This window comes from Neovison vison, chromosome 12 (genome assembly GCF_020171115.1).
Source record: "Neovison vison isolate M4711 chromosome 12, ASM_NN_V1, whole genome shotgun sequence".
In the NCBI taxonomy this organism is placed as follows: Eukaryota; Metazoa; Chordata; class Mammalia; order Carnivora; family Mustelidae; genus Neogale; species Neogale vison.
The window spans coordinates 25,626,005-25,649,373 of NC_058102.1; the positions used below are offsets into that span (position 1 = coordinate 25,626,005).

Here is a 23,369-nt window from a genome sequence, read left to right on the forward strand (position 1 = left end):
TGAAAATTGGCATTCTAAGAATTCTGTTCAGTAATAACATTTACGTTTTTTCCCTCTTTTCAGTAACAATAATTTTAATACATTCTGTACAACGTTATAGTTTGTATAGAGAGTTTTGGAAATTGGCAGAATTTTAAATAAAAAAAGAACTTAAAAGATCATCTAAGATCCTTTTACCAGAGGGAGGGATTGTTGATGTGAATAGATTAATCATTAAGTATACTTTTTGGTTTAATGTAACTTTTATATAAACATTTCCTAGGAAATGTACCTGATGTTTTTAAACTTAACGTTTCCTCAGGAAGTTTTTAAAGGCTCAGAGCTCTTTGATTTTGTTTTCTAGGTTCCATTTATCTTAATTAGAATATTTTAATTTTGTCATTTCATAATCTAGAATTGGATATTTCAGACAAAAAGTTCTCTGATACCCCAATTTGCAGATTTTAATACTTTTTTTTTTTTTTTTTTTTTAAGGCTGAATCATGTCAGGGAGATTTAAGTACATTGGCCAGTGTGGTTACATCATTAGCAAATCTTGGAAAAACTAAAGATCCTTCTCAGAATAGTAGTGAAATGTCTGTGATTGAAAGCTTAAGTAATGGTGATACCTCTTTGTGTGAATTTCATCAAGAAGTGCAGACTAATGGTGATGTTTCAAGGTAAGGTCTGTTTTGATCTTATTAGTATATCTTACAATATTCTTATGGCGAATACTATTTACAGAAGTTTCAGAAAACAAGTATTTCTGTTAGAAAATTTAAAGCACAGTAAGTTTTCACTGAAAAAGCACATTCAGTGTAAAATATTATTCAGCAGGTTACATTCCAATTAATGAGCAATAAATGAATATTACAATATTAGAAATGTAATCATAAAATTTAGGAATTTTTTCTTGCTAAACATGTTATTTTATCTTCTCTGTATTTAGAGTTAAACAACTGCCTTACCCCAGGCAGCCATGTTCATTTTCCCCACCAATTTTTAAATGATGAAAATAGATTTGAAGGACTTAATTGAATCAACTAAGTTACACTTCAGGAAACTTGTATGAGAATTCTGTTTTTTGTTCTCTTGTTATTAATATATGGGATGTAGAAACTGGATCTCTTCTGGCTTTTTTCACACTGTTCATCATCTAAATGTTGAGGAAACTGCATTTAAGAGTCTCAATAAGTACTTTGTTGAACACGAGATTTTAAGGAACTCTAAAAGGCCTCTCTTTGAAAAATATGAGGAGCTAACAGTTATTTGCTAACATTAATTCATTATTTGCCATCCTAATCTCAAGATTCTTAGAGATTAGATGTAGCTGTGTTAACACAAGTTTTAAAATATTTCCTGAATTTTTAAATAAAATTAAAATCTAATCTGTTGTGTAGAATGCAGTGAGGTTGACATAAGTTCTTGCCCTTATTCTTTCTAAATAACTTCTGTATATAAAGTAAATGGGCTGTTAACTTGTAAAAGCATGTTTTGAGACAAAGTGTAAGGGTTTTTCCTCCTGGTAATTACGTAAGTTTTTTTTTTTTTAAAGACTAATTTTCTGATAATAAGTTTTTTTTTTTTAAAAACTGTAATTCTCTGATAATTAATATAATACAGCTTTTCATACTATACATAATTGAAGTTTATTTGTTGCTTTTGGAAGCAGGTATAGGTATCATTGAAATAGAGTAATCAGTGATACACTGAAGTTCTGTATTCTCAATAATTTTTTAGGCCTAAATATTAATTTCAGAATTTTATGTAGGATTTTATTATTTTTTTTTTTTTTTTTGGAGATTGACCAAGCTCACAGCATCTAATGTCTCCTAATAGGGCATTTGACACTCTTGCAAAAGCACTGAATCCTGGAGAGAGCACAGCCTGTCAGAGCTCAGTAGAGGGCATGGAAGGAAGCGTACACCTAATTGCTGGAGACTCGAGCATAAATTACATCGAAAAAGAGGGGCCACTTCTCAGCGACTCACATGTAGCTTTCAGGGTATTTCCATATTTTTTAAATATAATTTTTAATCTTGTAGTATCCATTTTGATTTTAATCTTCCCTTCAGAAATCAAGGTATATTTGTTGTGCTTTTAAAGTCAGAAGTATTCCTGATAGAATTCGAAATAGCAACTGAAACATGCACATCTGGTTGTATAAAGCGATGGCTCAGTAAAGCATCCTGTTTATAAATCATGGTTATGATATCGATTAGTGGTTTTAAGCTTATCAAAGCTAGCTTTTAGAACATTTTAGACATGAGTTTGGGGTGTTGCTGTTAACCCTGAGTATTGACATTCACCATGTTTGTATACACTGGTTTTCTTCAGTCCTTTAGCGTAAGCTAGTATGTGAGACCCAGTTATTCCTACCATAGTGACTATAAAGAATTCCATTTGTTAGTATTGCCCTAATTAGCTAACTCTCAGTATTAAGAATGTAAAAATTATTTAATACGTTTTAACTTCTGGCTTTTAACTTCTTACGCTTTAACCATTTTGGAGAAGGTACATTTGTAGTTTATTTTTTTGTTCCCTTTAAATACATGAATTTATGATGAAAACAATACATGTAGAATATTAGAAAATAACTTTGGCATACAAATAATGTTCAAATACACTGACCATTGAGGCCCTATATTAAGACTCAGATGTTTTGACCCCTCCATTTTAACCACTCTGTATCTTTTCTCTGTCAGCAATGAGTACTCTCAGCAAATCGTATGCAAAGTGATTAAAAATATACAGGAGATTTCAATTAGCAATACACAGCAGTCCTAGAGTACCTGAAGGAAATGATGTATAACTTTACTTTAGATTATAAGTTTTCATGGGTTTCTAATGAAAATATAAACAGTTAACAAATAGTGGTTTGTGTGACTGGTACAAATAACACAAATCTAACATTGACTAAAACTGCATATGATAAAATTTGTATTTGTAAAATTTGACTTGGTAGAAGTAGCCACAGAGAAAACTCAGTGACTTAATAAAGTGCTGTAATTTGATACAGTCAGTAAAACATAACAGTGAAACCAATCTTCATGTAAAATTTTACCAAAGATAACCTGTATGAAAAAAATTAGAAATGTTTTATTTGTACTGTACATGAAAATTTGGGGGGGCTGTAAGAAAAGATAATGGGAATAATCAGTGTCATCCTTAAAAATTATGGTAGGAGCTATGGACAAGGGTTAAGCAAGGCAAAACTGATTTTCCCCATTGCTTTTTTATTCTGAATAAAAGACATGCTTTTGTTGTCTGTCTTTTATTTTCTACCTTTGGATTTAATGGGAATGAAAGGAAAAAGGTAGGAAGAGGACCCACTGCAAGTAAAAAGTGTAGAGTACTTCTATAGAAAGCAGAAGCCATCCTTTTTTAGTTGTTGATGTTGGTCCTCAAAATGTTTGATTTTTTCAAATACTTGTTATGGATGGATGTGTTAGGCAAATTAGAACTTTTTCCCTGTCTCTGGAATAGTCTTTGACCTGCTATTCTCTGGGTGTCCTCAGAATCAGCACTCTGAATTTTCTTGGTCTCCTGACAAAGACAGCTGCTTTCTCTGATGCTTGTTTACAGCCTTTGTGAAATCAAGAGTTTTACTTTTCTCTCACTGCCCAGTTAAGTACTTTCGTAGTTGGCTTTCTCACTGAGGTTTTACAGTCATGAGTTTCAAAACCTGACATCTGTAATCAAAAACTCAGTTTTCTCTTAACAACTGAGCTAAATAGGATTTTGTTCCTATCATACATTTTTACGTACACGGTAGTTTGCAACATGCTTTCATGTGTACATTCTTATATTTGAGCCTTAATCACAGTTGGTTGTGAAAGTTTGGACTTGTATTGTCATTTATACATTGTGAATGAAAAAAGATTTGGAGGTTTTCAGTGTCTTGTTCAAAGCAATGCAAACAGGAGAAATAGTCTAATAATGTGTCTTGGAATTTGGTTCTGGAGAATCTAGGACAATAGAAATATTAAATACTTTTATTAATTTCGGAGTTTCTGGTGTGATTTCATATACTTTATTCTTGATTCTCGTTACTTGATTACATAGATCATCAAGGTGGATAGAATTCCCATTTAGAAATAAATGTATGAGATGGAGGTAGGTGATTTCCAAAACTGTTCTCTCATACATATCATCTCAATATTAAAATGATGCCCTTCTGGTCACCATCTTTGATGTTTGGGACTCGTCATCATTCTCCCCACACCTCACTCCCTTCCATTCCCTATTGAATCCTAACCATTCTTTTGTTTGAATTTCTCCTTTCCTCTTCATTTTTGTCACCATATTTCAAGGCCTTTTAAAATTTCTAACCTAAACTGTTAGAGTAATGTCTTTGCTTCCAGTCTCTTCATCTTGTCTTTTGCCCTGGTAACAGAGTGATGTTTATTAAAAATCAGTCCAGTTATGGGACGCCTGAGTGGCTCAGTTGGTTATGCATCTGCCTTCAGCTCAGGTCCTGGGATCAAACCCTTAGTTAGGCTCCCTGCTTAGTCCTCTTCCTCTCCCCCCGCTCCCCTCTTCATGTGTGTGTGTGCACTCTCTCTCTCAAATACATAAAATCTTTAAAAAAAAAAAAATCCAGTTATGTTACTCTGCTACCGAAAAGCCTTTGTTAGCTTTCTATTGCCCATGTGAGATAAAGTCCATGACCTTTTAGGACCTTACACATTTTGATTCAGTTGACCTTCACTTATCAGAAATGCCATCCCTCTCTTAGCCCTTTCTGCAACTCATTCCATTTCCCTTTTATTCTTCTTTTGAAGCCTTGGCATTTAGCTTAGTACATTACAGTGAAATCCCAGTTGGGGCACCTGGCTGCCTCAGTTGGTAGAGTATGTGACTCTTGATTTGGGGGTTGTGAGTTTGAGTCCCACATTGGTGGTTGAATTTACTTAAAAAAAAGAAAGAGAGATCTCAGGCAGTGTTTGCTGAATTATAATGTGTAATCTAGGGTCACACAACTAATTAATGACATGTTGGAGTAGAATTCACATCTCCTAACTCAAGTCAAATGATTATTTTAAAATCCTATCATTTAGCTTATTATCAGAATTACAGAAAGTGCTAGAAAGGTAATGGTAGACAAATAACTTCAAAAATGGGTAGCCAAGTTTAATTCAAGTCAACACCCTTTTAAAAGTCATCTCAGTAGGGGCACCTGGGTGGCTCGGTGGGTTGGGCCGCTGCCTTCAAGTCAGGTCATGATCTCAGGGTCCTGGGATCGAGTCCCGCATCGGGCTCTATGCTCAGCGGGGATCCTGCTTCCCTCTCTCTCTCTCTCTCTCTCTCTCTGCCAGCCTCTGCCTACCTGTGATCTCTCTCTGTCAAGTAAATAAATAAAATCTTAAAAAAAAAAAAAAAGTCATCTCAGTATATTGGGGCACCTGGGTGTCTCAGTTGGTTAAATATCGAACTCTTGACCTCAACTCAGGTCTTGATCTCGTGGTCATAAGTTTGAACCCCACGTTTGGCTCCATTCTGGGCGTGAAGCCTACTTAAAAAAAAAAAAAGAAAATCTCAATGTGCTGAATATGCAGTTTTTAAAATGTGTGTAATTCAATTTATAAACCTATAAGTCCACAGGTATTTGGGGGAAGCTCTTTAACATCTTTAGTAGAAACTCATCTTCTTTATATAGAGGAAGAAATCATTTTCTTTGCAATCTAAAAGACTTGTTGAATAAATTCTTATTTCTTAAGCCAGCGCTGACTGATTCATGATGCTAGAGGTATATCTTGCTTTAAGAAAATTAAGTATTAAAACAGATAAATTATGAGATATTTCTTCTCTTTGTAATATAACATATAATGAGTTCCTCTAGTATGTATTGCAAATGATTTTAATTTTATGATTAAAGCACAAAGTTTTCAGCATTACCACCACTAGTCTACTAGTCAAGGTACATCTGTATCTTTTAGCCTTTTTGTCTAATTTTTAATACTGTAACTATTTTACTTCTTAAAAGTAACTAAACTATTTGTTTAAACAACTGTTGTTTTGCATCCTACTTACTCCAGCCCCCTAAAACTAGTAATCTCTGGTAATTCCCCTGATCTTTCAGGCTTTTTCCCACTCAACTCCCCTTGGGCAATTCTGAAAAGGTATGATAGTTTTCCCAGTTTGTTTTTCATATACTTACACATGGAAAGAAACAGTTGCATCCTGATAATTATATTTAAGATGTTTAATATCTGCTTGCCTATAGTTCTCTTAAGAATTCTTTTTAAATAGTGGCATTTTAATTTGCTGCCTCCAGTAAACATTCTCAAGCATTTAAAAATTATTCTCAGGGTGCCTGGCTGGCTCACTCATTGGAGTCTGTGACTCTTTTTTTTTTTAATTAAAGATTTTGTTTATTTGACAGAGACACAGCGAGAGAGGGAACACAAGTAGGGGGATAGGAGAGGGAGAAGCAGGCTTCCCGCCAATCAAGGAGTCCAATGCGGGGCTCAAACCCAGGACCCTGGGATCATGACCTGAGCTGAAGGCAGACGCTTGACGACTGAGCCACCCAGGTGCCCCAGAGTGTGCGACTCTTAGGGTTGTGAGTATGAGCCCCCTGTTGGGTGTAAGGATTACTTAAAAATAAAATCTTAAAAAAAATTTTTTTTAAATAAAAAATATTCTCAGGGCACCTGGGTGGCTCAGTAGGTTGAACATCTTTTTGCCTTCGGCTCAGGTCATGATTCTGGAGTCCTGAGTCCCAGCCTCTGCTGGGTAGTCTGCTCAGTGGGGAGTCTGATTCTCCTTCTGCCCCTCAACATCACTTGTGCTCAGTGTCTTTTTCTTTCTCAAATAAATAAATAAAATCTTTAAAAATACATATGTATTCTTCTCATACATGGTATTTCAACTATTAATATCTCTGTTGTTTTATTAGTTGGCACCATTTATAAATAGATAAACCATTTGTGGCTTATAGTGAACAAAGGCAGTTAGTATTTTTTACATTTTTACCTAACATTTCTAGAGAACTTGTATATCATTTTGATCTGTTAGGCATTATAGACCCCCTTTAGAATCTGATTAAAGCTATCCTTTCTCCAGAAAAATACATACGGGTACATCCACCTACTCTCCCCCCTGAAGTGGCTCCTGTGAACTGTGTGATAGATCTCCTTCTGTTCTTTTAAAACAAACACACACACACACACTGTGCCTTTCTCTTTAACATAAATTGGGTCATCTATATACCGTTTCATAGTTTTTCCACTTAGGTGTCTGTAAGGTATTATTTTTTCTATGCCATCACATCTCAGTTTATCTCACCAATTTTAATGCCTACAAAGTACTCTATAGCATAGATTATTTTCCTTAGTGATAGAAATTTAGGGTGGTGTTTCTTATGGATGAAACTATATTTCATTTATCGCAATGAAAGTTCAGTTAACAAGCTTTTCAGAAATGCTTTTAGAAGTGTTTTGATGGGGGCGCCTGGGTGACTCAGTGGGTTAAGGCCTCTGCTTTCAGCTCAGGTCATGATCCCAGGGTCCTGGGATCAAGCCCCACATCAGGCTCTCTGCACGTCAGGGAGCCTGCTTCCTCTCTCTCTCTTTCTCTCTGGCTGCCTCTCTGCCTACTTGTGATCTCTGTCAAATAAATGGATAAAATCTTTAAAAAAAAAAAAAAAAGAAGTGTTTTGATGTGGGATATTTCTTTTCAACCGTTTGAAGCACTTAAAATAACTACCCAAGGTCAGCAGTACAGACTGACAGCCTATGAATATTACAGCCCCAGACAAGTTTTGTTTTACCTGTAGATTAAACAGGGAGATTTTACACAGAACCTGCTCTTTGGAAAATAGAGCAGGCGGTCCGTTGTCCAAATTGCCATATGTTTTCAGTATATGGAATTCGTGTCATAGCTGTGCCCTTTATCTGGGAATATGCACCTCCCAGAGGGCACCAGGAAGCCCACTTCACTCATTATTCTCCTGACCCTGTAAGATTTGAATTTGTTATTCCCAAGAGCCTGTGTGAAAGGAACATTTAACATACAGGATTGCTCTATACACTGAACTTGTTATATACCATTATTGACGAAGGAAGAGAAGAAAGGAAAATAAGCACATTGTTAGACCAAGACAGAACTAACTTCTAAAAACACGACCAAAGTATACCATAACTGATATTTATTAAGTGAGCTTCTGCTTGTCTGAATATTGCTTTGTTAGCAACTATGGTCTACTCATTCTAAATCCTATTTATAGCTGCAATATCCAGTCACTTGGATTATTTCAAGATTGACTTTGGGTGAATATATCAAACTTATATTTGATATGTTTACATTTAACTTTTTCAAAGAAATTATCACTTAGAACTGTCATAAGATGATTTACCTCAGTCCCTGTTCACACTAGCTCACCATGCCTTCTCCTATGCCTGAGTACCTGAATGTGCACTACATTGGGGAGTCTGCCTCCAGACTGCTGTTCTTATCGATGCATTGGGCACTTTCGATTCCTTCCTTCCAGGCTCTAGGGTAAGTGTTTTTGAAGTCCTTGAGTATGAATGTGATTTTATTGCGCAAATGTACACTAAGCAAGAACTTTTATTTTGGATGGATTTGCATTAAAGGAAAAAAATGGTATAACATTATTAAGTTTGTTATTTATATGATAAATTATGGCAGTTAGTATTTTCTTATATTATTTTTATGTAGGAAGAGTATCCGTATTTCATCATTTGACTGAGTCAATAATTCAAATTGAAAATAAGCAGGGGAACTGATAAATCATGGCCAGTGTTTGTAATGGGCTGTCTTTGACCTGAAGATAGGGAGGCTGTAGGTATGTCCTGGGCTTGTTTCCCTCCCCGCCCCACTGTTCCAGTGTTCATCTCAGGCATGTTCATAAGGACTTGAAACTTGCATACAGTGAATGTTTCAAAGTAGAAATAATTGTTTTCCAATCTGTGGTTACAAAAAGTGGGGAAGGGGAAGATAATGTAGACCCCATAGTACCACAATGATCATTTGGATGTACCGCTAAGGACCACATCAGTAATCTGTATTATATCTGCATAACCTACAGTTTGCCAAATTTACTTAGATTGCATTAAAGTAACTGGTATGAAGAGACAGAGAGACCATGGAAAAGGTTAAACCCATAATTAGAAAAGTATTTTCCTAGTTACAGGGCCGTACTCACCAATATGATTTCATAAATAATGTGCCTTCATATCCTATACTTCTGTTCTCCCATTTGCCAAATAGGAATGATAAGTGTCCATCCTTTATTCTTACAGAGTAGTTAATATGACTAAGAAATATCTCCGTCATGACTTTAAAAAGCATACAAAGGGGTGCCTGGGTGGCCCAGTTGGTTAATCATCAGGCTCTTGATCTCAGCTCAGGTCTTGATGTTCAGGGTCATGAGTTCAAGCCCCACATTGGGCTCTGCACGGGCATGGAGCTTGCACGGGCATGGAGCTTCCTTTTAAAAAAAAAAGCACATGTAGAACCCCACTATAATTTAGTGTTGGGTATACCATGCATTAAATCACATACTTAAGTAATATAGTTACATAGATTGAAAGCCTAATATGGAATGGTTAACCTTTAGAACTACTGTTAGCCCTTTCTCTCAAAATAACATTTAGTTTTCAGAATGCCTCCAGTCTGCTGCTTTTAACAAAGAATTAAAATATGACAAATTTACATATTAGCAGTTTATTTTAAAGGATTAAGTTTAGTTAGTTCCCTAAGCTTGTAACTGAAGTACTTTGTGTTGAAAAGTAACCTGGTGATACTTTTTATAATAGGCTATCAACTATTATATTAAAAAAAACAAAAGGAACGATTTTTTAGGGAGTACTTTGAACTCCTTTAATTTATATAATACTATTGATCTTAAGTACTTCTGTTAAATTAAGTATGATTATCCTGTGGAAACATTCTCCAGATGTTAAACCAAAAATAAAACCTGAGATTTCCAATTAGAATACAGTCTTACAGTGGCAGCCACATTTCCCTCTGATTTTGAAATTGAAATTGGTTTTAATACAACAGCCACAGGATTCTTTACAATCAGAATTAACCATTGGTATAGCATGTGAGGCCATTAATCGCTACATAAACTCTTACTTACCGTCCCCATCTAGATTGTAGTTTGAGTTAATCACATGGAAGAAGACTAAGTACTGATGATGGGAAATTCTGTGTGGTAATAAAAGCTATTCTGAGTCTCCTAGAAACTGACATTGGTTGCATTTTTATCCGTAGACACGAAACTTGGGAACAAAGCCCTAATATTGCAGGGAGAAACAAATAAGCAACATTAATCATTTTAGTACTAAAAGTCGAGTTTGTTTTGATTAATTACTGAATGGAGAACAGTAGTTTCAAGAACCGATGGAACAGTGGGTGGTTAATACTGTTTGTCTTGCACAGTCCTCTATGTTTTATAAGGATATTACTTTTCTGTTTAAGATTTGTAGTTTTAAAACATACAGGAATTCAGTTGTTTTTCACTTCTACCTGCATGATTTAGGTGATTACACAGTAGTAGGTTCAGTTACGGCCACTTGGTATGATTTGTCAGCAGTCCTCTCTACCTGGATTCTCATTATATAACCCAAAGTTCCAAACCACCACTATTTGCTACAGGAGACTTTAGTTTTTAAATATTTTAAGAGACCTTCCATAAATTCTAAGCCTGAAAGTTGAATCTTTTAAAATCCCACTGAAATGAAGTAATGTTTATTATAAATGTGGGTTTAAAACAGCTTTATTGCGGCATCTCTATGGCTCAGTGAGTTAAGCCTCTGCCTTCAGCTCAGGTCATGGTCTCAGGGTCCTGGGATCAAGCCCCACATTGAGCTTTCTGCTCAGCAGGGAGCCTGCTTTTCCCTCTTCTCTCTGCCTCTGTGGCTACTTGTGATCTCTCTGTCATATAAATAAATAAATAATCTTTTAAAAAATAAAGTAAAACAAAACCACTTTATTGGGTGCCTGGGTGGCTCAGTTGGTTTGGCGACTGCCTTCGGCTCGAGTCATGATCCCAGGGTCCTGGAATCGAGACCCACGTCGGGCCCCCCCTGCTCTTTGGGGAGCCTGCTTCTCCCCTCCCTCTGCCTACCATTCCCCCTGCTTGTGCTGTCTTTCAAAATAAATAAATAAATAAAATGTTTTGGTTTTTTTTTTTTTTTTTTTTTTTTTTAATTAAAATGGGGGTGCCTGAGTGGCTCAGCTGGTTAAGTGTCTGCCTTAGGCTCAGGTCATGATCCCAGAGTCCTATGATTGAGCCCTACGCAGGGCTCCATGCTTGGCGAGGAGCCTTCTCCCTCTCCCTCTACTGCTCCCCCTGCTTGTGTGCTCTCTCTCTTTCTGTCAAATAAATAAATAAAATCTTTTTTGAAAATTAAAAAAATAAAAATAAAACCAGCTTTATTGCTGTATCATTGACTACTTTTCCCTAAGGACCATCCCTTCTTTTCAAATACATGCTGCTAGTAAAATATAATGCCTTGAGTTTATTTGTGTAGAAGACAAATAGGTTATCCCCACATGTAAATGACTTCAAAAGTCATACTACTTTATCAAAATAAAGAGTATAAACAATGATCTGATCTCTAATTATGAGTACTATGTACATATTTTAATGAACTTAACAATATAGAAGAATAGAGAAAAATACCTATGCCTATTTGTAAAAGAAGTTGACATATTTACTGTTACGCAATTTAATGTCTCTATTAATTACAGTGCCATTGCTTTTAGTGTACCTGACTGATACTTTACCCCATCCAGCTCTTTTTGCTTTTCAAAGGAAGGATATTTAGGGGTGCCTGGGTGGCTCATTGGGTTAAGCCTCTGCCTTCAGCTCAGGTCGTGATCTCAGGGTCCTGGGATCGAGCCCCGCTTTGCATTGGGCTCTCTGCTCAGCAGGGAGCCTGCTTCCCTTCCTGTCTCTCTCTCTCTCTCTCTCTCTCTCTCTCTCTCTCTCTCTGCCTACTTTTGAACTCTGTCCGTCAAATAAATAAATAAAGTCTTCAAAAAAATAAAATCTAATCTACCTATTAGAAAATAGGTAGTATAATGTGATTACAATAATTACTTGATTTTAACAGGAAAAAGTTAATGTCAAACATGCCCTTCTCATCACAAAATATTAGCTATGAAGGGGCGTCTCTCCTGAGAAATTTGACTTTAGCGTTTTACTTGCTAAAATTGTAATGATTTATACAAAGGCATCGATTTTTAACACCTGGGTTCAAATTCTAGATTTATTCATCTGCTAGCTTTGCTACTTAACTAGGCTCTATTTCTACATCTATAAATTAAGAGCAGAAATGCTTTCTTGCTGACGCAGCTGCTTAGCTGAGATAATGAGCATAAATGATCTAATCCAGTGCCTCTGTGAACTAGATTGGCTCTCAGTGCTCATTTTCCTTCTTTCCCTTGGGAACCTTCTCTTTAAAAAGAACTTGCTCCTCTTTAAAAAGAACTTGCTGTTCTCCTTTTGTAATGAACTTCTTAAAAACATTTGAACAGCCTCACTAGCTATACTCCAAGGATATTTGGGGTTTTGTTTTAGATGAAGATGTAAATATAGATCTCTTTCTGTAATTAATCTTCATATTTAGTTCTTCCACTTTTCCTTTGGAAACAAAACAATCTGGTGGCTTATTCCTCAGTTGCCACTTTTCATCATTTTTCCTTTAGGGTACTCAGCAATTTTGGTGTCCCTCATCCTCTGCACAGTTACTCCTTGAACTTTTCTCTGAGTCTCCCACAACAGTGTCAAAGTACTTTCTTCCTGCTAGGTGTAACACAGGCCAGAAAGAGCTTTCATTTTTTTGTCAGTTGGCTCTGTTCATTTTCCTGTCCTATTCACTAATTACCTTGGTTAGCTGTTTCCTCTTTAAAACTTAAGAATCCGAGGGGCGCCTGGGTGGCTCAGTGGGTTAAGCCGCTGCCTTCGGCTCAGGTCATGATCTCGGGGTCCTGGGATCGAGTCCTGCATCGGGCTCCCTGCTCAGCGGGGAGCCTGCTTCCTCCTCTCTCTCTCTGCCTGCCTCTCTGCCTATTTGTGATCTATCTCTGTCAAATAAATAAATAAATAATATTAAAAAACATAAAACTTAAGAATCCGAGGTTAAGGTGAAAACTGAATTACTGTGAACTTTCCCATCACGTTTGCTTTTAACATTTTCTTCCTGTTTATAAAATTTTAAAGTAACACTGAAGTATAAACATATAAAGTGTAACTTCATTCTCCAGAGGAACTAACCCCACTAATTAACAGTTTGATGTCCTACCAGACCTTTTCAGTGCCATATTTTAATAATCCATTATACACTTGCATATCCTATTCTTTGCCTTTCTTTTATACTTAGAAGTATATACTTCTGTAGTAGACTTATATACTTATACTCTTTTATACTTATACTTTCTATTATACTTTTATAGTCCTTATGCCAGCACATGTAAATTTGCTCTCTTCCTAATGGTTGCCTAGTATTCCCTTTTACAGGATCTCTTATTGATTTACTCTTCCTTTATAAGTAGACATTTGAGTTTTTGCTAATTTTCTTTGTTATTCTATCTAGTGCTACAATAAGCACTGTAGCATTGTATATATAATTTGCCTACTTTCTGTATTTCTTTAAAATAGGTTCTTACAAGTGGAATGGCTAAGTCTCAGAGGGTGTATGTTCTAGTTTTTTGATAGATGGATACTCTTAAATTGTCCTCCAAAAAGATGTTAAGCCAGTTAACACCTCAGCAATGCTTGCATGAGACTGAATGCTTATTTTCTCACACCCTCCTCAAAGCTGGATTTTCACTGTCTTTTCCGATGCATGAAAATACTACCTTGATCTCTTTTAGGATGTAAATTTTACATTTTTTAAATATGGAGATTAGATAATATTGGATTTCTTTTCATTTAAACTTCACTTTCATAGATTTTGATTGCCATAGGAAATTGGCAATACCCTAGATATTTTTGTTTTTTAAGTTCTTTCCCATCTTTCTCTACTCAGATGTCAGCCCCTCAGGCCTTCTTTAGCTTTACCTTACCTGATCACTTGCCCCCCCCATTTTTTAATGCATCATCCTCCTTTATAGTAATGTAGAATTTTTATTACTTGAAAGTAATCTAGTGTATATATAGTGTATAAAATATTTGAAATGGTATTTTTTATGTTCACCTTCTGTTTCATGGAGGCAGACTTAATCCATCCTGTTTATTGCTATTTCCCCAGTGCTATGAATAGTGCCTGGCATATACTTGGTGTCATCCCTTGTTCACATAATTCTTATATTCACATCTCATAATAACTTGGAGCAGGGTGTAGGACGTATAGTTTCTCTTCGTTTTATATAGCTAAGCAGCTGAGACATGGGAAGCATATTAGCTAGATTTTATTTTTTTTTTATTTTTATTTTTTTTTAAAGATTTTATTTATTTGCCAGAGAGAAGAGGGAGAGAGAGTGAGCACAGGCAGACAGAATGGCAGGGAGAAGCAGAGGGAGAAGCAAGCTCCCTGCAGAGCAAGGAGCCTGATGTGGGACTCGATCCCAGGACATTGGGATCATGACCTGAGCTGAAGGCAGCTGCTTAACCAACTGAGCCACCCAGGCGTCCCTATTAGCTAGATTTTAAATGGATAATCAGTGGATGATCTAGTTTGTAAAACCCTGTCTGACTTCTAATATTTTTCCTACTCTCATGCTCGAGATTTCTTATTCAGAAGTTCAGGAAGGGACCTTTCTTATTTTCATTACTCCTAGCAAAATCCTCAGTATCTCATTTATAGATATCCCATCTGAAATGTGCTTAAAAAATACACCATTTTGGGACACCTGGGTGACTCAGTTTGTTAAGCCTCTGCCTTTGGCTCAGGTCATAATCTCAAGCTCCTGGGATCCAGCCCTGAGTCCAGCTCCCTGCTCAGTAGGAAGTCTACTCCTCCCTCTCTGTTTGCCCTTCTCCTCTGCTCGTGCTCACTCACTCTCTCTCTAAAATAAATAAATATCTTTTTTTTTAAAGTTGTAAAGTTTATAAAATACATGTTTATATCTGATATGTGTTTATTGTGTTTCATTTTAATAGGCAAGAAAATAGCATATCATTGGTGAAAGCTTATTGGAATGAACTTTTTACTCTTGGTCTTGCCCAGTGTTGGCAAGTGATGAATGTGGCAACTATATTAGCAACATTTGTCAATTGTCTTCACAGTAGCCTGCAGCAGGGTAAGGAGCATCTTACTTATTTCCTTTTCTAGGATATAAGAGGGGACGTGAGTTTTATAAACTATGTTGTCATTAAAGTCAGATAGCTGATTAATGTTTTAGATACCAACAGCCTTTTTACGAGAGTTAATTTTTACATTTTGATGAATATACCCATTAATCACCCCAAAATATTTTCAAGTGAGGGTATAACAAAATTGAAACAATTATATTTTAAGTGTGAGAGGCTGCTTCTCACTAGGCCCTGTGAATGTTTGCATATTTGGACATAAATACCAAAGAATCCAGGGTTAGCTTACATAGAGGCAATCAGATATTTTTAAATGTATACTTCCCACCAATTTTTATACTGCCTTTTTTTCACTATAGTCCTATGAATCCTAACATAGGCTGATTTTTCTTTTTTTTAATCAGTTCATTGGGATATATTTTTTCACTAAATAGAGCAATCTTTACGCTTTTTCCTTTTCTTGATGCCATGGTGATTACAGCTTTAATTGAGGACAGGCAGTTATTAATTTTTAAGTGTTTAATTTTAATTTGGCTTGTGCCTATCCATGAGCATGGGAGAACTGCTTTTTCAGTTTAGGAATAATTTACAAATTGGGAATCATGTTTTATTTCCTTAGCATGTCCCATTTCATGTTGTTTTACATTATTTTAAAAATCATTTTCTTCCACTTGCTGTTTGAGGGCAGAAAAATCACCTTAAAATGTTATCAACAGTAGATCTGCTAGAAGGTAGAACTACATTCCATCTTATTTATGGGCTCCTGGTCTTGATTCATTTCTCATGAATTTGTAATGGGTTATATATAGCCTACTTCACTAAAGCTGTGGTTGACGAATCAGATGTGTTTTAAACATAACACAATAGATTTTAAAAGTTATCATACAACTTTATTATATTCAACTTTTGTTTGGTCTTGGTGGTGGTTTTTTGCTCAATATTTTTATTTTAGTAGTGTTGGTAAGTTTAAAAAATCTACGTGCTTTTGCTCATTTTTTTCAACCAGTTACAAGCTTAAATAGAATCTTGTTAACCAAAATTTGAGTCTTTTGTAGGCCAGTTTTTTAGGAGGTTATCTTTACAGCTTATCTTCTCAAGGATGTATCTTGAAACACATAATTTATTGGGGTTTTTATTTGGTTTTTTTTTTTTTCTATCAGCTTATTTTTTTCTTGAATTGAGCAGTGTCTGAATATCACAGGTTTCATCTTTACATGTGGAGATAATGAATTTTAAACATTTACAGATTGGTTTTATTCAAAGCTAGAAATTAGAAGGAAATATATTAGATAAACATAGTCATACATTTTAGCCAAAAACTAGAAGCTTTCATTTGTTTGTTTTTAATTAAAGATAAAATGTCAACAGAAAGAAGAAAATTGTTGATGGAGCACATCTTTAAACTACAGGAGTTCTGTAACAGCATGGTTAAACTCTGCATTGATGGCTATGAATATGCCTACCTGAAGGCAATAGTCCTCTTCAGTCCAGGTATGGAAACATTTCCTTCTTATTCAAAACAGTGATGGGGCATCTCATACATTGCTGGTGGGAATGTGAAATGATGCACTGAAAGTGGAAACAACCCAAGTGTCCATCAGCAAATGAGTAAACCAAGTGTAATAGCTATACACAGTGGAGTATCAGGCATAAAAAGGCATGAAATTCTGGTACATGCTACACCATGGTGAAAACAGTATCCTAAGTGAAAGAAGCCAGTCACAAAAGACCACATTGTTTTTGTTTTTGTTTTTGTTTTATGTATTTGACAGAGATCACAAGTAGGCAGAGAAGCAGGCAGAAAGAGAGGAGGAAGCAGGCTCCCTGCTGAGCAGAGAGCCTGATGCGGGGCTGGATCTTAGGACCCCGGGATCATGACCTGAGCCGAAGGCAGAGGCTTTCACCCACTGAGCCACCCAGGCCTCCCTCAAAAGGCCACATTTTATATGATTCCATTTATATGACATGTCTGGAATAGGCAAATCTGTGGAAACATAAACTAGGTTAGTGGCTACCAGGGACTAAGGAGGGGGAGCATGGGAAGTGACTGCCAGTGGATGCAGTTTCTCTTGGGGTGACAAAGTGTTCTAAAATTCAGTTGTAGTGATGGTTGCACAGCTGTGAATCTATGAAAAACTATTGAATTATACACTTTATATCAGTGAAATTTATGGATATTAGACATTGATCTAAATATGAAAAGGAAAGTTGAAGAAATTGAAATGACAAAATTATGTTCACATTTGAATCCTTAGGCATATTTTGGTAGGCATCATTAAAAGGCAAATGAAAGGTGAGTATTGGTTTGTTAATGGGTTAAACTTCTAAACATCTTATTAGAGTTATCAACAAATAGAAAAATGTCTCTTATTTTCCTGCCAGTTTCTAGCTTTCACATACAGTAAAATGACAAGTAAGCTTAGTGATCAATTTATGAGTAAGAAAAATCGACTGTTCTTTTAGAGCCTGTATTTTTTATTTTGATATGTATTTCTATTCCTGTGCATCATAGTAAAATTATTTGAGGAGAGCTGCTTCTTAAACTTGGTGATACTAATATGACAGTTAAACCTTTTTTTTTTCTGTTTCTTACGATGTTTCATATAAGTTAATAACATGTATTTCCATTTTAATCACAACCAATTTGTCATCTTCATTTTCTTAAAATTGAAAGAATATAGATGTGATTTAATGTAATTTTATTTTATTAAATAGTCCCAATATTTTCTTTTTATTTTTATTCTCTTTAGAGCAGAGCTTTCCATGTTTTGTTTTGTTTTTTTTTCCATGTTTTTAATATTGCCTAAGCTAGGCATAATTTTATTGAAGTCCTCTTAATAGTCCCATTTTTATGAAATTTTTTTTTTTTAAGATTTTATCTATTTATTTGACAGACAGATCACAATTAGGCAGAGAGGCAGACAGAGAGAGAGAGGAGGAAGCAGGCTTCCCACTGAGCAGAGAGCCAGATGCAGGGCTCGATCCCAGGACCCTGGGATCATGACCTGAGCCGAAGCCAGAGGCTTTAACCCACTGAGCCACCCAGGCGCCCCTTATTTTTGTGAAATTTTATAGTGACTATTAAAATGTTTATATAGATTATTTCATGTTTATGTGAACAGTTTTTCTGGTAGTGATACTGTCTATTCTTTGATAATTGTGGAAGTATCTTTTTGCCTAACAGTGATGGGGAGGTTCTTAATGAAAAAAATAGTGTAGAATATAATCTGCAAAATTTTCACAGGATTAAAAATGCTTTTTTAACTAAGCTAAGTCATTTTATTTTTTGTTCCTGTTGAAGAAGCCAAATGATCAAACTCCCTTCCATGACTTTTGGAAAAGAGAAGAGTATTTATTTTAGTAGAAACAAAATATCTCATTTACTGACATTTTAGAATATGTATATGAGACAGAATAGTTACAAGGGTTAAAGTACATGGGCCCTTGGGTGGCTTAGTCAGTTAAGTGTCTGCCTTCAGCTCAGCTCACGTCATGATCCCGGGGTCCTGGGATAGAGCCCTATATCGGGCTCCCTGCTCAGCTGGGAGTTTGTTTCTCCCTCTGCCCTTTTCCCCACTCATACACTTCTATCTCTCTTTCCCTCTCAAATAAATAAAATCTTTTTTTTTTTTTTTTAAAGACTTTATTTAACAGAGAGACAGAGAGATCACAGGTAGGCAGAGAGAGGTGGGGGAAGAAGGCTCCCCGCTGAGCAGAGAGCCCAACTCGGGGCTCGATCCCAGGACTCTGGGATCATGCCCTGAGCCGAAGGCAGAGGCCCCAACCCACTGAGCCACCCAGGCACCCCCAAATAAATAAAATCTTTTAAAAAATAAAAAAATAATTTTTTAAAAAGGGTTTAAAGTACAGTGTCTGGCATTTAGTAGGTGGGTTACTAAATGTACTTGTCGAGTGAGAGAACCACGCATAGGATAGCGCTTTTTTCCTCTTTGACTGAGTTGTTCTTTCCACCCCCTTCTATCTCATGTCTCTCTGCCTTATTAAATGAGCATTCGGAACTAGGGTAACAATATATTCTTTAATGTTTCAGATCATCCAGGCCTAGAAAATATGGAACAAATTGAGAAATTTCAAGAAAAGGCATATGTGGAATTCCAAGATTATATAACCAAAACATATCCAGATGACACCTACAGGTATCTAAAAGTTAAATACTGCTTAATTAAATCCATCTTAAAAGATTTTGTAAATCATTTCATTATTTCCCATTCCAAGAGTAAATCAGTGTTTTAGTCAGCCTGGACCTTTGAAATAGCTAATCCTGGGGCGCCTGGGTGGCTCAGTGGGTTAAAGTCTCTGCCTTCAGCTCAGGTCATGATCCTAGGGTCCTGGGATTGAGCCCCGCATCTGGCTCTCTGCTCAGCGGCGAGCCTGCTTTTCCCTCTCTCTCTGCCTGCCTCTCTGCCTACTTGTGATTTGTGTCTGTCAAATAAATAAATAAAATCTTTTTTAAAAAAAAGGTTGGAGGCACCTCGGTGGCTCAGTGGGTTAAAGCCTCTGCTTACGGCTCAGGTCATGATCCCAGAGTCTTGGGATCGAGCCCCGCATTGGGCTCTCTGCTCAGCAGGGAGCCTGCTTTCCTTCCTCTCTCTTTGCCTGCCTCTCTGCCTGCTTGTGTCAAATAAATAAATAAATCTTTTTTTTAAAAAAAGGTGACTTAATCCTGTTTTCAGTTGGTCACAAGTGTTAGGATACAAGGCCTTAGAATACAAGAGGGATACAGACACCAAGCTTTTCAGAAAGTTGTTTTTTGTTGTTATTGTTTATTTTGTTATGATTGTTCTCAGTGTTTTAAAGTTTCAAAAAATGTTTTATACCTCATTGTACAAACAAATATACTATTTAAATTTTTCCTCCTTCTTGGCATATAGCTGTTGGCTGACCTCTGTTCCAGTAGGTTCCAGGTACTTTGATTGATCTCTGAAGCTCTCCCAGTTTCTTACGTTCTGATTTATTTAAAAATAATAAATTATCTTTGGATGGCAGTTTTCAACGTATACCTTATGAAGGGTATGGTTTTGCCTTTAAGATCCTCAGTAGTACAGAAACTGGCAGGAATCGTTTCATTAATCTTTACCACAACAGAGAGACAAGGAGTAAGTGGCTAACATGCATTCACATAGGTAGAGGGGTAGTTGAGTCAAGATTTAAACCCAGTGTTTCCTGATTCTATATTCTGTTCCTCTCTTCCCGGTAATAACTATTGCCTGTTTGACCATTTCCATTTGTTCTTTGATCACGATTGAGCCCCCTGTGTACTAATAACACAAAACATTGCTGCTCCTAAAACCTCAACTAAATCTCTAAGCCATTCTTAAATGTAAATTTGATATGTGTTTCAGTAACTTAGTTCCATGGTGGGGTGCCAGAGTGGCTCAGTTGGTTGAGCGTCCAACTCTTGATTTCAGCTCAGATCGTGATCCTCAGGGTAGTGGGATGGGTCTTTGTTGGGCTCCAAGCTCAGTGGGGAGTCTTGAGATTCTCTCTCTCTCTCTTTCCCCCTCTCCGCCCCCAACCTGCACTTGTGTGCACATGCGCTCTCTCTAAAATAAATAAATCTTTTTTAAAAATAAATAAATAACTTAGTGGTTTCATGGTCCATACGGCCAAGTGGAGACAACACAGTGTAGCAGTTAAGAGCAAAGCTTTCCTATGAAGTCTGCCAGGCTCCATTTATTTCCAGATGATTGTTGTATCCTCTAAGGCTTAAGAGTACTTGAGTTTTTTAGTAACTTCTGAAAATTAGATCTTTATTAAAGTAGACCACAACCAATATACATGCAGAAATTACTCCTATTTTTCCACTAAATCTCTTTTGGATTTACACCCTTGTTTTTCCTTCCCCTTTTTAGGTTGTCTAGACTACTACTCAGATTGCCTGCTTTGAGACTGATGAATGCTACCATCACTGAAGAATTGTTTTTCAAAGGTCTCATTGGCAATGTACGAATTGACAGTGTCATCCCACATATTTTAAAAATGGAGCCTGCAGATTATAACTCACAGATCATCGGTCACAGCATTTGAAGACTGTGTCATTAGTATAAACTTACTGTTGTTTCCCAGAACACAAGAAGACACCAAATTGAACTCATTGCTTCCAGGGTATTGGGAAATTTTGATTTTAAAGAGTAACCAAAAACCCAAAGTGTTTTTATTTTAACTTCTTAAGAATTTTTGATGTGACTGGGCAGGTGACAGGAATTAGAATTTCCCTTCCTGTCTTATTTAAGTGAATAAGAAATACTATGAATTTATTCTTGGTTAGGATGACACCCTAAGCTATCACTTCTTGGCATCTAAACTAAGATCACTCGTTATATTTTATCTTATAAAACAAATAAATTGGTCTTTTTTTTTCCGGAATTGTGTTCTATTCATGTTTTTCATTATGAACTAGTACAGACACTTAATCTTCAGAAATCCTTAAGGAGGATTTCCCGGCATTTCTTCCATAATATAATCTGTTTTAATTACCATGTAAAAGATTATTTTATGCTCAATGGTATAATGATAACATTAAAACCATAGGAAATAATAATTGAAAACATATATATATTTTTTGCCTTTTGTAAATACTATGGCACCTTTAGCATATACCACTCTCATTGCTGGCAATGAGACATAAGCCTGTGTGATTTCAAGACTTATTTTTAGTGTTGTATATTATTAGTTACAAGCACTTTTTATTTATGTATGTAGCAGAAGATTGTTTTTGAGAATGAGATAGGGTTCATGTTTTAATAATTTTGGTTTACTGCTGTGTTTTAAAAGTTGTAGAGCCTGAGCCCATAATGTTTCAGTATTTTAAAATACATATTGTTGCTCTTCCATTCCACAAAAAGCTTTGGACTTCTCTCCCTCTTTTCTGATCTGCATTAGAACTTCCTGACCCTTCAATGAGTTTTAGCCCTTTTCTTTGAGGTCGTTGGAAATAAGCAATTTGTTAAATAATGGATTTATCATAGCCAGTCTGTGTTTTCAAGGTGAGTTAAACAATCATTTTAAAGCAAATTGATAATTTTTAAAATTTAAAGTTTTTTTTTTAATATGTAAAGGAATATGCACTGATGTCTCACTGTAAGGGGGAAGAGGTGTTTTAACAGTAGTATACATCAGCCTGCAGCCTTGTTTCCACAGCAGAACCATTTTAGACTCCTTGGATGCCTTCCACAATAATGTTTTCCTTAGCAAACCTGAGACTGTTAAATCTTTCTTTGCTCTGATTGTCATGATGAATTATTTTGGTATGTCTGTGTGTTGTTTTAAAAAAAAATTGGAGATTTTATTGCACTCAGAGTACACTTTTTATAAAGATTTTTGCATTAGAAAAGCTTAATTTAGGGTAGGGTGTGGATTTTACTAATTGCTACTTTAATAGTAAATCAGAAGTTTAAAGTACCAACTTAGAGTCTTTACCAACTTATTAAGGGAAACTTTTTCCCTATTGAAAATGTGATTTTTTTCAACAGGTTTATTTATAACTATCAACTGGAAAAAACTACATTTTACAAAATAATTAAAATGGAAAAATCAGTAGGTTTATATCTTTATAAACCCAATGAAATAAGCCAAGGATTCAGGAAAATAATTCTTTAAAATAATGTACTAATGGTTAATTAAGATACATGTTCCTTTCAGGTATTTTTCCTGATTAAATTTGTGGTTATATTTGGAAGTGTTTTTAAAGCTATATTAAAATGTGACTTACACTAAAAATGTCCATTTATTTGATTTCAGAGTCCTGTTTGTTCAGTATTTGGTCATCCCTTTGTTCTATTGTTATGAAATCTCTAACAGGATTTATTAACTAGAAAGGGAAATGCATGGAAAACATTTCCATACCAATATTTTGGGATTATTTACAATTCAGTTTGAAGAATTTCTGCTAAAACTGCAGACTGACTATTAATTTATTTTCTGTCTCCTGAAATTTCAGTAAAATAACAGGAAAGTATAACCACACAATGATAAATGAAAGAGGAAACAAGAAATCAAAGGGTAAGAGAATTCAGTAAGTTCTTGGAAAAACAAAATTCAGGTAGAGAAAGACTAACTGACTTATTAGCAGAGCCAGAACCCAGGACACTCTGAGTGCCTGCAAAAGGCAGTTAGTTCAGTGAGAGAGGCAGTATCCCCA

The 23,369-nt window shown here is 35.8% G+C and overlaps 1 protein-coding gene across 2 annotated transcripts in view; it reads left to right on the plus strand.

Annotated features, from left to right (window-relative positions):
- The window catches only part of NR2C1 (nuclear receptor subfamily 2 group C member 1), a 33,792-nt gene extending 12,197 nt beyond the window's left edge, over positions 1-21,595 (plus strand). The window contains exons 7-13 of one of the 2 annotated variants that reach the window (XM_044226664.1): positions 475-659; positions 1,819-1,984; positions 8,360-8,481; positions 15,059-15,198; positions 16,562-16,699; positions 19,260-19,365; positions 21,082-21,595. In XM_044226664.1, coding sequence (XP_044082599.1) covers positions 475-659; positions 1,819-1,984; positions 8,360-8,481; positions 15,059-15,198; positions 16,562-16,699; positions 19,260-19,365; positions 21,082-21,256 — 1,032 coding nt within the window. In that variant the 3' untranslated portion in view covers positions 21,257-21,595. The remainder of the gene's footprint in view (positions 1-474; positions 660-1,818; positions 1,985-8,359; positions 8,482-15,058; positions 15,199-16,561; positions 16,700-19,259; positions 19,366-21,081) is intronic. The other variant, XM_044226665.1, reaches the window with a different exon arrangement.
- Positions 21,596-23,369: the final 1,774 nt, after the last annotated feature.